The 16,460-nt window shown below is 38.9% G+C and overlaps 1 protein-coding gene across 1 annotated transcript in view; it reads right to left on the bottom strand.

Moving 5' to 3' along the window:
• SRPK3 (SRSF protein kinase 3) overlaps positions 1–16,460 on the bottom strand; it is a 2,415,720-nt gene that overhangs the window by 1,991,903 nt on the left and 407,357 nt on the right. The window contains exon 3 of the mRNA XM_044080110.1: positions 5,325–5,488. Coding sequence (XP_043936045.1) covers positions 5,325–5,488 — 164 coding nt within the window. The remainder of the gene's footprint in view (positions 1–5,324; positions 5,489–16,460) is intronic.

Here is a 16,460-nt window from a genome sequence, read left to right on the forward strand (position 1 = left end):
TGAATTTCAACAAGTCGACTGATTCTTTTAATATTATCTTTAGAAGGGGACGTAATATAAAAGATTGACTGACAGCTCAATATAAGATAAATAAGAAAAGTATCAAAATTAGGGGTACCTATCCCTGCGAAATGTGTTCACAATGCTCATTTATGATAAATTCACAAAAAATTTTCATAGAGAGAAAGAGATTGTGGGCAAAACACACAGTAATTGTAATTCCTTCGGAGTTGTGTATATTGCATTATGTGAGATCTGCTTGGCCTTCTATATAGGGAAGACTGAGAGGAAGATCAAAAGAAGGATTTATGAACACCTGAATAATATCAAAAACAAGAAAGAACATAATGCATTATACAAACATTTGAATATCTGTCCCTTGGCGAAATATAAATTTTTCATTTTAGAGGAAGTTGTGAAGGATGAAAGAGGTGGCCTATGGGAGACTCAGATTGAATAAAGGGAATTATTTTGGCAAATTGTCTTGGAGGCAAACAAATTCCCCGGGTTGAACGACAATATCTCCCTGGTCCCAGTTTTAAAATTAAGGGCAGCTAAATTGTAACATCTATTTCTCTTCATGTCACTTTATCCATTTATACATATATATATATATATATATATATATATATATAAAAATTTTTACAGTTCATTTTTTTTAGATTATACTATTTTCTCATCAATTTGCATGTGGGTTTGAAACAGGGTCATATATTTTCATACATATATATTTGTTCAAATCAACATTTATGTTACATGTTATATGTTTCATGCCTGTATATATATATATATATATATATATATATATACATATATACATATATATATATATATATATATATATATATATATATATATATATATATATACATATATATATATATATATATATATATATACATATATATATAAATATACATATATATATATATACATATATATATATATATATATATATATATATATATATATATATATATATATATATATATATATATATATATATATATATATATATATATATATATATATATATATATATATATATATATATATATATATATATATATATATATATATATATATATATATATATATATATATATATATATATATATATATATATATATATATATATATATATATATATATATATATATATATATACGTATACATATATTTATGTATACATATATATACATATATATATATATATATATATATATATATATATATATATATACATATATATATATATATATATATATATATATATATATATATATATATATATATATATATATATATATACATATATATATATATATATATATATATATATATATATATATATATATACATACATATATATATATATATATATATATATATACATATATATATATATACATATATATATATACATATATATATATATATATATATATATATATATATATATATATATATATATATATATATATATATATATATATATATATATATATATATATATATATATATATATATATATATATATATACATATATATATATATATATATATATATATATATATATATATATATATATATATATATATATATATACATATATACATATATATACATATATATATATATATATATATATATACATATATATATATATATATATATATATATATACATATATATATATATATATATACATCTTGTCTCATTTTAAAATTATATAATTACATTTTTATACTATTTACAATATTTTACTGTTCTAATTATTTATAGTTTTCCTACTCATGGTTTCATATGTAAATGAACAAGTTTTTCATAATACTTATTAGATGAAATTACACATTATTTATGTATTCATACATTATATATATATATATATATATATATATATATATATTTATGGTTGTTATATATATATATTTACATCACATCATTATTATTTATTGTTCATATATTTTATATTAAATATTTATACATTTTATATATCTTAGTATATTTATTATGGTTATTCATTCACTGAGTATAATACCTATGATGATATTCTAGTGTATTCAGGTTTTGACCACTAGATGGGAGTATTGCTGTTTGAAGCACATCATTATAACACATCATTGTATTATACATATTTTTTAATGAGTATAGTAATTAGTTTTTTATTACAAGGCATTTGATTCATATTCATATATATTGTTCTACATTTCAATGTATTTATATTTATATCATTGGGAATCAAATTATCGTATTTCAATTCTCTAAATGTTATGTATTCCAAGTTTATTTACACTCATTCATATTCATGAGCACTGTTGAATTGATTTTCATTGGTTATTTTAAATGAATGGTCAGTATATATATATATATATATATATATATATATATATATATATATATATATATATATGGGTGTTAATCACTGTATTACTTGTCTGATGAAGTCTGATTTATGTGACGAAAAACGTGGTGTTTGTTAAACGTTTAACGTTTATTAAAGCTGGTATTAAGTTCTCGGTTGTCCGGTGCATTTCGTCCTCACACAGTGCATTTTTTTGTTTATTGGTTTTTTGCTTGCACTGCGCTTCGTTCATTGTTTTTATCATACTGACAACACACCTGTTAGAGTTGACCCAGTAGTAAAGAACTTAGGGACATACATAAATAAATAGTAATCCAGCCCTTGACCAGCATGTGTCTGCAGTTGTGAGGAAATCATTCTATGTTGCGCAACTTATAAACAAAGGTGTGGCATCTAACTCCAAGGAAGTCCTTGTTCCACTGTATTAGTCATTCATCAGACCTACCATCGGGTACAATGCCCCCTTTGGTATGTACCTAACCTGGGATATCCAACAAATGGAACATCCACAGAGGTTCCTCACTAAAAGAATACAAGGCATAAGTAAAATGTCCTATCCAGACCTCCTCAAGATCCTATCCCTGTATTCTGTCTCCTACAGGCTTTTGAAAGGAGATCTATGCCTGGCATACAGGGCATTGTCAGACTCCACTCTGATGGACCTCCTGCATATTCATAAAACAAACAGCACCAGAATTACCCATTCTAAAGACTTAAACATCTCATTTGATATAAACAAGACCTGATGGAGAGATAGGTATGTATCCCAGAGACTAACACATATATGGAACAGGCTCCCCATCCATGTGAAGCAGAGTTCTTCCCTAACCCAATTCAAGAGCAACTTGGACAATTGGACTGGAAACCAGAAATTCATCCCTGGTTTGGCACCTATGTCACTAATTGACACATGTAACTTGTAAATGTTCATCTTCCAGGCCCATGCTTACACTTATCATCAAGGGTATCAAAACTTGTCAGAGATTTGGGGTGCATGGCTAGGCTTAAAAGGCCCTTGTGGTCATCATCCTAGTAAACACCTATGAATCTAAATATGAATGCTGTTTACAAATACATTTGTATTTACACTATTTACAAAATAAATGGTTCACACATCCCTACATGTAAAAGGCAGGTCTGTAAGTCACTTGTATATGTTTATTACCCAATTTCTCTACAGCATTTATTATCAATTTTCTCTACAGCAATTACATCTGTCCTCATAGATACAATGAAGTTTAGCGATCAGATGGAGTTTAAACATCTTGGAGGTTTGTGACCACTTCCACTAAACAGCAGGAGTGAATAGTTAATACTTCTACGATCATTGTGGTTTTCTTCTATGAAGTCAATTAACACTGATCTTCTGCAACTTATTCATGATCTGTTCAAACTGCAAGTTATCATTTTACCCCTCCCTATCCTTAACTCCACAGCTTTGACTTGCCTGTTGGTAGTCTGATTTAGAAATTAAAGAGGTTGGACCTCAAGGCCACAAATTCAAATTCTGCAATGAATTCCTCCTTCCATGTGTCTTTTTTTCACAGCATGGACAAAAAAGCAGCACAGTGGAAAAAAAATAATACAGTGACTCTAGACTCAATCGTATCAGTGAAAACAGATGAAACTGCAAAACATTATTTTCAAAAGGAAAGAGTGTAAAGCTCAGCCAATTAACTTACATTGGTATATCTTGACCAGAAGTTTACTATTCACTCCTGACAAAGATGCTCTTGATATGGGGTCCCTATCAGATGATCGAAACGCTTCCACGAATACGAAATGATTGACACATATTGCACGAACTACGTAAATGCTGAACATCCAAAACAGAGAAATCCGAAATGTTGAAGTGTTTTGGTTGGCCCGTCTGTGGTATAGCTCCATAAGGTACGTGTGCGATAGTTATGGACCTTAGGGTATGGTGCGGGTTAAGGTAAGTGTATAGATAGGTAATGTATGTAAGATTTAGTGTAGTGTTAGAAGTAGGGTTTTGTTAAATGTATTTATGTGTATTATTTATTTTGTTAAGAGTATATTTCTGTAGGGGAAATGTGTGGTAGTTGCGGACCTTAGGGTTAGGGAGGGGTTCAGGATAGTGCATAGATAGTTGTGTATGTGGGGTTTAGTGTAGGGTTAGAAGTTGGGTTTTGGTGCTTTACTGTAGGGTTTGGTTAGTGTATGCATGTGGTTTATTTATTTTGTTTGGGTAGGTAGTATGCAGTGGGTGGTGGGGTTGGCAGACTATGACCTTTCGATGTTTTAAATTTCGCGGTTTAGTGCGTTTGGTCTATTCGCAGTTTGATTAATACGTGTTGCTCTTTTGGTATTCGCTGAAATGGATTTTCGCGGAACTGATATAGACCCCTTGATATGTAGTGACAAAATACTATTTGTAGTGTAAATGACAATTTCCAGGTGCAGGAGTGATCTTTTTAACTGTTGAATAAGCAATTATTCTGCTGAAGTCATTTTTATTAGTCCAATGGCAAATCTGACTAATAATAATAATAATCATTTTTTGTTTCTAGTTTATTCTAATTATTGTTTAGCAACTACATTTTGCTATTAACCAACTAACTGATGATGGGGTTGCAAGAGAATATCTGTCATAAAATTCACAGGAATGGTCTGCTTCACTCTGATAAACACGCAGCTCTTATACTTTAAATAATTCTTAGCAAGGATTACGTTTTTTGAAGTAATGCTTTTCATTCTCTGTCTGGACATATACTTCACGTCTACTACGGAATATCAAGCTTTGAAGCCTACATCTTCTCTTACCACAATTATGAGAGATGTCAGAACTACTGCAACTAGCTACTCAGATTACTCAAAAGCAAATAGCTCCTTTATTTCCAAAATGCCTGTCTGGATACTATACACTCTACCATTAAACACAATACAAACACCTACTTATATCACGCTAATTTACAAATGCTGTGAAATAACACTAACCTGGGCGGTAGTCACTGGGATCCTCCTGCTCTTCATCATCAGAACCCAAAAGTTCAGCTGGCAGTTCAGGAGACAGCAAGGTCGGCAAAAGGACTGGAGGTGGTGTTGGTGTCTGAGGTGGAGGTATTTCCTGTGGACCCTCCTCATAGTAAGTATCCTGCAGTCTAAAAAAGATTGAGAAGCAGAGAGATGAGACAAATTAAAATGGGAACACCCACATCACTCTTATTTTAAACAATGTGCAAACGAAAAGCTCTTTTACACAACTCTACCTCTTAAAATGCTTCTTCTAAACTCAAAACACTTCCTGGAAGTGCTAAAAGCGTTGAGGAAATAAGTTTCTGACTTAACACTAGAATTTACTCAATACCTTGTATAAGTGATAGGGTACCTGGCTACAGTGGCCCTCTTCCAACTCCAAGCCACCTTAACACAGTTTTCAATTAAAGGTAATGAATATCTTCAAAATATGAAAACAATTTTAGAAGAGCCAAAACAGTGTATATATGCACTTTCATCCTTCCACAATGGGGCTAAAACATTTTCACCTTCAAAATTGACTCTAGAGCAACATGAAATGTGTATCTAGAAAGAGAATGCTAAAAAGTGGCATAAATAAATACATCCTGAAAAATGATTACACGTCAGGATGCCTAACATAGATGATACAGACATATCCATATAGACGGACAGCAATATCTGGGTTGTCACAGGGACATTAAAGGGATGGTAACCAAGCAAGCTTTGACAGGACATCAAAGATAAAATGTTCTTTAAGGGGAACACACAGTTACATCTAGCCAGCTGCCTACCATAAGGTGGGAGGCATGAGTAGTTACTTTTAATGCATGTGTGGGAATGTAAACACATTATGCACTCCAGAATGGTACATTCCAGAAAGGAGGGATGCAGACCATCCGAATATTCCTTGTGGTTGCAATATGATGTAATCCTTTCGCTAGTTCTGTCTTCTTACAAGCCATAAACCTGCCCTTAGAAAGAGAGGATTGTTTGCAGGAGAATTATAAAAAAAAAAAAAAAAAAAAAGGAAGGAGGAACAGCACTGTAACACACCAAAGGATCTCTGATGTTAAATGTCAAAAATTATCTAGAAAGACATTGTTATTATGACAATTAAAATTCTTCATTTCAGTGACAGAAAAGAACCTGTAGTAATGCCCACCATTTTGTTTACGCATTATGCTCATCCCAAATGTGAATACCTTCCTGCAATCAAAATCAACCAGAAGGATACGCACCACCACTACCATCAACTGATATGCATCTATATACTTACCTGACACAAAAGGAATCTACAATAACGTTCACTTGGGAAACAACCAGTCACAGGGTGGACAGAGGTCATGAATCTCTGACCCAGCTAACAGGGTCTTCACAGATCAACTAACATAGTAAAAAATTGTTATATGCAACATCAATTACTTCACTGAAGGGTCATATGGCCAGAAAGAATCAAAATGAGTAAAACCACAAGGAAGGATGCAACTGGAAGAACATTCCAAGACCAGCAGCTTAGAGACTGCTCCCTCTTCACAGAAGGAAAGGGACAGAAAACTTTACCTAGACAGAATGGAAGTCAGCCCTCTCTCAGAAGGGTGATCCAAACAAACTGCAAACAAACGTCCACTGGAAACGATAAAAGGAAACTCTGTTTAATGGTACAGTTAAGCGCTTTTCGTCACTCCCAATCAGAGTAACTTCTTCAGACTACTTATAATTGATTGATAAGACCTTATATAATGTATTCAATTAACTAATTTATCTTTGTAAAATAATCAACATTTAAAGCTGTAAACGCACTAATGTTCTGCACTTAAAAAACAATACGAAATGTGAAATAACAAATAATAGAAAAGCACTGACAGAATATGAAAACCCAGCTAGACCTTCATATATATGAAATATGTTATAGTGTATAACACTGTTCTTTTATATTATATTCTTACTGTTATGTTGGTCATTTGGAAAATATTATTATTTAATGAATTAGATGAAATATTTTTCTATCTAAACTTTTGCAATGAACATATACAAAGGTTACATATGTGTAACTGTTAGTTATATGTAATAATTTATCATGAAAAATATATGAATAAATAATTTAAGACTTAACAAAGTTTTTAGAATTCTATTGTGTAATTTTGACATGTCATATTGATTAAAATTTAAACCTTCACGAACATATATTGCTACACTAATACACAGACATAAATATACATATACCATACACATACACATGTCTATTCGTATGCATATATAATCTTGCACACAAATACTTGTATTTCATATACCAAACACATTTTTTTAAATTATTAAAACTAATATCTATGTTCAATTATACTATTTTATATTATACTACAAACCATAAATACATTGATAGTGTATAGAATTATGAAATATATTAATTTACTAGATACTACTATTGACATTAATTTTATATAAATAAATTATGTATCATATATTATATTATATATTGTATATTGATTACCTATCTAAACTTTTAAGTTTCAAAAGGCAACTGATATTGCAATGTTCGTTTAGACCTGGTTTTACAAATGCATTCGTTCTCCATTGCCATATCAATTCCCGTTCTTCCAATAATAAATTATATGGGCCTCCTCTGATGTCAGTGTAAATTTGATCAAATGCAGTAAATCTAAAGTTGTGGCCTGGGTTAGCTGCAATGTGCTTGAATAGTGCATTTTCTGTCTTGCTGTTGAGTATAGCATATGTATGCTCGTACACCCTCTCTTTGAACCGCCGCTCAGTTTTTCCTATATAGAAGGCTGGACAGAGGGTGCACGTAGCTGCATATACTACTAATTTAGAAATGCAATTCAACTTCTTCTGAATTTTATATTTCTTATTATTAATATGAACATATTCACCGCAAGACATGTACTTACACATATTGCAGCTATTGCAATTTGTCATGCCATTTCTACTGGTAAATGCTTTTATAGTAGTATTTGATTCCAATATATTTTTAATGTTTTTACCTTTTCTAAACACTACCTTAGGTTGCTCAGGGAGTTTAAAATTGATAGTCTTATCTTGTTGTATGAGCCCCCAATTTTTGTACAATATCTTATTTATAATATTACTGTCCATGTTATACGTTGTAACGTAACATGTCTGAAAGTTCCCTACTTCTTCTTTTGCTTCACTGTTGGACAGATTTTCTTCTAACACAGAGTTTACCAAATTGGATACACTTTCTGTGTTATGATATATATTTACTCCACTAGGGATTCTCTCTCTGGTTTGTAAGATTGGAACTATGTTACCACTTTCTCTTTTGTGTGTTACTTCGTTTAAGACGTCGTTGACTAGTTCATATGGATAACCTCTTTCGATGAAAAAGATCTTTATTAAACAGCATTCTGATATGAAGTCATCGAATGAAGTTGTCATACGAGCTGCCCTAATAAATTGTCCCTTTACTATAGCTTTCTTTTGTGTAAAGGGGTGTAAACTAGTATAGTGGAGGTAGGAGTTACAGAAGGTCTCTTTTCTGTGTATTTTAGCAAAATACTGCATGTTCTCAAGATCTTTATATAAATTGATGTCTAAGTAATTTATTGTCTTTACCTGAAAATCTAAGGTAAATTTGAAGAATTCAGTGGTATTATTTATGTAACATAGAAATTTATTGGCTAATTCATTCGGTCCTTGGAATAAAATAAAAATATCATCCAGGAACCGTGTGTAATATTTTATATACGGACTCCATTCAGTGTTTTTGAAAATGTAAAAATTTTCCCAATAAACCATGACCGTGTTTGCTAGACTGGCACCGCATGGCGAACCCATGGCAACGCCGCATTTTTGTAAATATAACTTGTTGTTAAAAGTGAAAAATTGTTGGTTAATATAATGTCAAGTAATGTTGTGACTGTGAACATTTCATTAGGTTGTGCTCCTTTATTTATAAGGAATAAATTCACCCATTCTATAGCTTCCAAGTGGGGAAGGGTGCCTGATTACTCACGGCCAGGTACTAATCCTACCTCACTACCAGGAAATGTGGGCAGGAAGTCCCTGAAGGCCAGTATCAGTCAGGTCCTGGCTAGTAGCTCAAAGCACTGATAAAGTTCTAAAACCAAGACCAAGACAGTACCTAGTAATACCTCAGCCTCCAGAAGAGCCGTGCCACCTAGACACAGTGGGGGAAAACCCAAAAGCAAACTATCCCCACAAGAGGGGCCTCACCAAAGTCAAAAGTACACAGCACCAGGAGCCAGTCTCATGCCTAATGCCAGAAAAGAGCCAATTGGCACCCAAATGCAAAATAAATAAATAAATAAATAAATAAATGCATACATAATACAAGTCAAAATGTCAGTAAGTAAATAAAATACATAAATGGTTAGGGCCAGGAAAGGTTGTGCAAGGTAAAGGAAAAGTTTCTACAGTCTTCCTCAGCCCTTCAAATTTGGAATTAGAGAGAAAATAAGAAGTTATGTACTCACCATAACGTTCCATCTGAGTAGGTAACTTCATTTGTCAGCAACCTGTGGGTATCGGATCCAAGCCAACAGCTTTCCTAGCTCAAAGATCCGAGCTCCAAGCTCCTCCCCCCTACCCATAATGCCCTGCCACCTCCCTCTAACCCTCAGATCAAGTTTGCCATAATGGTATAGAAAAATACTAGCACACCAGAAAAGAGTAATGTACGTCCTACCTGAAGTCATCTGGAAGTGACGTATCTTGATCTTTCAAGAACGAACTAAGGGTTTGGGGGATGGAGAGCGGGTTGGTTGCTGACAAATGAAGTTACCTACTCAGATGGAACATTATGGTGAGTACATAACTTCTTAATCTGAAGTAGTTAACTTCATTTGATCAGCAACCTGTGGGACAGAGTCCCCAGCTACCAAAAAAAAAACTTGGGAGGCCCTCATGGAAGGATATTCCGGAGCACAGCAGAGCCAAAAGATGCACATCCTCTGGATATTAAATCCACTTTATAGTGTGTAATAAAAGTATGAGAGGAAGCCCAGGTAGCTGCTGAACAAATGTCATCCAAAGAAACCCTTGACCAGAAAGCAGCCGAAGTAGCCATAGATCGGGTAGAATGGGCTCGAACCCTCAGGGGTTCAGGACGACCAGAGCTTTTGTATGCGAGGAGGATGCATTGGGAAATCCAACTAGCTAAGGTTACTTTAGTCACTGGTTTACCCAGACAGGATTTAGCAAATGACACAAAGAGTTGATCTGATTTTCGAAGTCCAGCTGTTCTGTTTAAGTAAAAACGTAACTGTCTATGAACATCCAAACAATGAAGTCTATACTCTCCCTTGTTTTGATAATTAGGAAAGAAGACAGGTAGATTGATGGACTGGTTTATGTTGGCTTCTGAAGCCACTTTAGGCAGAAAGGAGGGATTAGTCCTGAGGGGAAACCCTGTCTTTGTGAAAACTGATTTATGGAGGTTTACTGCAAAGAGCTTGAAGCTCCGATATCCTCCTAGCTGAAGTAATGGCAATCAAGAAGGCAGTTTTCCAAGATACATATTTTAAATCAACTGAAGCTGTGGGCTCGAATGGGGGGCCAGTGAGAGCCTGGAGAACTAGTGTTAGATCCCATGGAGGAACTGTAACTTTGACAGGGGGTCTTAACAGTTAGGTTCCTTTCAGGAATGTCTTGCAAATCTTGGAGGAAGCTAGGGAACCAAAACTGTTTCCAACATGAAAGTGGGAAATGGCTGCCAAATGAACTTTAACAGTAGAAGAACTAGCCCCTTGATGAAAGATATGGGATAAAAAGTCTAGGACTGCTGGGATAGGAGCCGTGAAGGGATCCAAATTCCTGTGCTCTGCCCAGATAGAGAAACGTTTCCACTTACTCTTGTAGATTTTCCTGGTAGAAGGTTTATGAGCGGCCACCAGGACGGCTTTAACTGATGAAAATATACCTGGAGTCCTAGCCATTAATGGAACTGGATCAACCATGCTGAGAGCTTGAGGTAGTCCAGGTCGGGTGTCTTCAAACCTAAGGGATAAGTAATTAGGTCTGGAATGGGATCTAAGATCCAGGGAGGATGAACTAGATGAGACCGTAGGTATGGGAACCAGGTTTGACGAGGCCAGAATAGGGTATGAGGATAACTCTGCTCCCCAACCGACGAGCTTTCTGCAAGAACTTGATCATCAATAGGTTCATAGGTTCGTACTAGGCTATCTGCCCAAGGGCATTTATAAGCCCAGCCCAGAGTTTTTGTGGCTTGAAGAAAACTATGCCCATTGTTTTGCTGTGCCTCTGTCAAGCAGAGACACTGAGGTAATCCCTGGGGTATATCTGCGATCTCCCATCCATTGGTCAAGATTTCTCTTGAACATGGCCAGCGAGGTGCTCTGCCTCACATGTACCGGGATTTTGTTCCACAGCATAGGGAGTCTTTGGGTGATGAATCTGTCCCTCCAGCATGTCCTATTAATGACCGTGTCAAGGTTTAAGTCTCCCGCCCTTGTAGTTCTGAGGGATCTAGATTTTTTGAGGTGAAGCATGTTCATCAAATCTGGGTTTGACATGGCCTTGTATGTCAGGCACAGGTCACCTCTGAGCAGGCGGTCGAATAGAGCTGAAGTTCTTTCAGTCGGGCAGCATAAGACATATTTTGAGACCCTTTATCCTTTTGGTGAGGAACTTTTGAGGCCTTTCCAGCTGCTGCAGGTGTCGGGTCAGATACATTCCAAATGGAGCACTGTACTCAATCATTGGTCTGATGAGTGATGAGTACAGGGGGACGATGACCTCCCTTGATCTAGATGTGAATCCCTTCATGATCAGGTGGGCAATGTAGAAGGTCTTCCTAACTACTTTAGCAACGTGAGTATCAAACGATAGGTTACTGTCAACCTGAGTCCCCAGATCTCTGATAACTTCTTCTGTGCTCAGTGGATTGCCACCTATATGGTAGCTAGGGGTAACCTTGTTTTTCCCGAAGGGTATGACTATGCATTTCTTGGCGTTTAACTTTAGGCCATGGCTCTGGCACCAGTTATCCATTTCTGTGAGACCCTTCTGAAGGATATCTGTGTCAGATGTGTTTTCGACTATGGCCCTCAGTTTGCAGTCATCTGCAAACTTTGTCAGCCATACCCTCCTGTGTTTGCTTGTACTTCAGAAAAGTAGATGCCGAACAAGAGTGGGCCCAGGACTGAGCCCTGTGGGACTCCACTTGTGACAGGCTTTGAGTCTGACATGGCGCCAGCAACTCTGACCCTGTGGGTTCTGTCACTTAGCCAGTTTGCAACCCATCTTGTGATGTATGGGTTTACATTTAAGCTGATGAGTTTTGACGATACCTGAGTGGGGTATTGTGTCGAAAGCCTTTGCCAGGTCGAGGTAGGCTGTATGGACTGCCTTTCCTCATCAATGGCCTTGGTGACTGTTTCAAAAAGTCGACCAAGTTTAAAAGGCATGATCTGCCTTTGACAAAGCCAAACTGGGTTGGATCCAAAGTCTGCAAGTTCTCTATGTCTTTATTTATGAGTTCCATTATGATCCTCTCCATGGCTTTGCAGATCAGGCTTGTCAAGCTGATGGGACGGTAATTTCCAGGGTCGGTGGAGGCACTGCCTTTGTGAAGTGGGACCACAGTTGCCGTGCGCCACTCCTCGGGTACGTATCCTGAGGTGAGGCTAAGATTAAACAACTGTCCTATCTGCGGGTTTAATTCCTCGTTGAGTTCGTGGAGCACACAGCCGGGGACACCATCCGGTCCCATGGATGCTGTGTTTTTCGCCTTAGAGAGAGCAGTTCTCACCTGGGCGTTAGAGATGTTTGGGGGGCTACAATCCTCTGGTATAGATATCTCTCCTTTTGGGGGGGAGGGGGGGGGTTTGCACTGAACCTGTCAGCCAGTATATTGGCAATGTCTGTAGGTTCAGTAATTTTCACATCATTTTGAACTAATTCTGAGCATATCTGTGAGTTTCCTCCCAGGTTTCTAGGAAGAGGAGGATAAGCATACAGAAGACCGGATGGCCAAGCATGAACCAGAGCATCTCTGGGGACTTCCCCTGGTGGGGGAATTAGAGCGAAGAACTCGCTGCACTTTGCTTTCGAAGGTGAGGCGAACAGATCGCAGCAAGGTTGACTGACCCCATTTGAGGAAGATTTGCTCCGCTACTACTGGGTTCAGAGACCACTCGTAAGGTGAGAGGATCGTTCGACTCAACCTGTCCGCTAGAATGTTTGACCGGCCCGGTATGTGCGTTGCTAAGAGAAAGCAGTTGGTGGATATCGCCCATTCCCACACTCTCATGGCCTCTCGGCAAAGTGGGTAAAATCTGGTTCCCCCCCCTGTTTGTTGATGTACCAGACTACCGACATGTTGTCTGTTTGAATTGCAATAGTCCCCAGAGGAAGGAGGGGATAGAGAGCCTGCAATGCTAGAAGCACTGCCCTCATCTCCAGGACATTGATATGCAATGAGGTCTCCGTGTGAGTCCACATGCCTTGGACGGATCAGACCATGCAATACCCCCCACCCCCACCCGAGGAGAGATGCATCCGTGGTCACTGTGGCTTGGGGTGGGGACATGGAGAAGGGGCGCCCTTCCCGAAGGTCTCTGGAGTGGAGCCACCAAAGTAGAGACTCCCTGCAAATCCTGCTGAGGGAAATGGGAGTAGACAGGGGTTGATGTAGGATGGACCATTGAACCTGTAAGGTCCATTGAAGGATTCTCATCTTCAGACGCGCGATAGGTGATAGATTGATGGCCGCTGCCATGGATCCCAGGGCCCTCAGGACTAATTCCGCTGAGGGGGCTGGTGCTTGTAGAAGGGCTAGAATGTGAGGGTTTAAATTGCGAAGTCTGTCCGCCATCAGAAAAATTCTGGATTGCACACGGTCTATCCTGGCTCCTATGAAGTCCAAAATCTGCGTAGGCTGAAGGGAGGATTTCTTGATATTGATATTTATCCCTAGATGGCGGACTAGGTGTAGGAAGTAGTCCCTCGTCCAGGTCAGGGAAGACCTGTATTCCCTGAAGCCTCAGGTGGGCCCCTACAACTGCCATGACCTTGGTGAACACCCTAGGTGCTGTGGTGAGACCGAAGGGTAGTACCCTGAATTGGTAATGGCTGGCTCCCAGCCGAAAGCGGAGGAACCTCCTGGATCGCCTGTCCATTAGAATTTGGTAGTATGCATCCTTGAGGTCTACCGAGTACATCCAGTCGTTCTCCTGTAAAAGTGGGAGAATGGATTGAATAGTGACCATCCGGAACTTTTCTTTGGCGACTGACAGGTTCAGTGTGGACAGGTCAAGAATAGGCCGCAAGTCCCCCGTCTTTTTTGGCACCAAAAAGAACCTGGAGTAGAAGCCTGATCTGGATTGCCCTAGGGGGGTGTGCTGGATGGCTCTTTTTCTTAGCAGCTCTCGTATTTAGACGGCTGCTACCTCCCTCTGATTGGGTAGAACATCGGGGAGGCTCTGTCAGGAATGGGATAGAATAGCCTCTGGATATAATTCGGAGCACCCAGCGATCTGTTGTAATGGACTCCCAGCGTGCTAGGTGCTCCGAGAAGTGTCCCCCGACTGCCTCCAGAGAGGAGCAGTCAGGCAACCCCTCAGGGTTGCTGCGCGGGTCGATCGGAAAAAGGGTTCCCTCGACCCAAAGTTCTTCTGGGCCAGCGTCCACCTTGTCCTCCTCTGCCTCTGAAGGATGAAGGGTCCGGAGCGAAACGGGATTGCTGAGCTTTCCGGAACCACATCTTCTTTTGTCCTCTTTGGTTCCTGGAGTAGGACCTCTGAGGAGCCGAGAAGCAGATCCCGATGGCAGACCACGTCTTCCCATCTTTCTCGCTCTCGAGAAGCATATCACAGACAGTTTTGCCGAAAAGCGTAGAACCGTCAAAAGGGGCGTTCGCGAAGGATGCCTTGAAGGGTTCCGCAAAGTCGTAGAGACGGAGCCAGGCCTGTCTACGCAAGACAACACCTATCCCGCTGGCTCTAGCCACTCCCTCCATGGCATGGGAGAGAAGCCATATAGATGTGTTAGTAATCGACTTGAGAGTGGCCATTCGAGCCGAGAAGGTCCATTTGTCCTCAGCCGACATGGACTCTGGGGGTGACCCAGCGTACTCTTTGATCAGGTCCCGCTGGAGCCGAATAACATGTGCCGTATAGTTCAGTGACCTTACACAGAAGGTCGCTGAAGCGAACATCCGCTTTCCTAAACAGTCCATCATCTGAGACTCCTTGTCTGGAGGATGTACCAAGGAACTCTCCTGTGCTAATTCCTTTTTAGTGGCAGCCGCCACCACCATGGCATCTACAGGGGCACCCTTGCTCCAAGCTGTCCTGTCTGTGGGAGGGCTGAGAATCCTGTCAGGTCTCTTGGGTATTGGCTCGACATTGTCCGGCTCCTTCCATGCCCTGGTAGTTATGAGGTCCACCAGGGGGTCGGCGGGAGGGGACACCCAAGAGGTACTTAGGCCTGCGTCAAACGCCTCCAGAAATACAGACTCATCCGAGGATGGTTTTTGGGCAGACCACCCCCCTCTAATGCACATTTCCATAATGTCTCCAAAGGAGACATCTTCGAGGGGTGACCTTGGGGAACCTTCCCCTTCCTCTAAGTCCGTGTCCTCTGTGAGGGACTCAGGTGACTCCAAGTGCCTCCTCTTGCACTTCCGTTTGTGAGGGACCTCCTCGGGGGGGGGGGCTGTCCGAAGAGGCCTCCCCAACAATGCCCTGTTCCTCTAGGGGAAGCATCTGGGATGTAGGCGCAGGCTGTCCCTGGGGCCAGATGATGGACAGGCCCGTCTGAGAGGGAATGGCGGGTGGATCCGAAACAAGAGCCCAGGTTCTCGAATCCCTCGAAAAAACCCTCTCCACGATGTAGAACGAGGGAGAACTGCTTTCTCTTGGATCCGAAAGCAGTCTCCTCAGATCCGGCAAGTGGATCAGCGCCGGAGATGATCCGATCGGATCCAAAAGAGCAGTGCGCTCCGACCTCAACAGAGCCGAAGGCCCACTAACTCCTCCGGATCAGACGCTCAACCCACGGCCCCGAGAGCTCGGATCTGAAAAAGGATCCGACAGACTCGAGGGTACAGTCGGCGCCGAAGTAGAAACCACTGTCGGTGCTGACATCACCCCG

The sequence above is a fragment of the Protopterus annectens genome, chromosome 8.part0, assembly GCF_019279795.1.
Source record: "Protopterus annectens isolate FY-2018-M chromosome 8.part0, PAN1.0, whole genome shotgun sequence".
Taxonomy (NCBI): Eukaryota; Metazoa; Chordata; order Ceratodontiformes; family Protopteridae; genus Protopterus; species Protopterus annectens.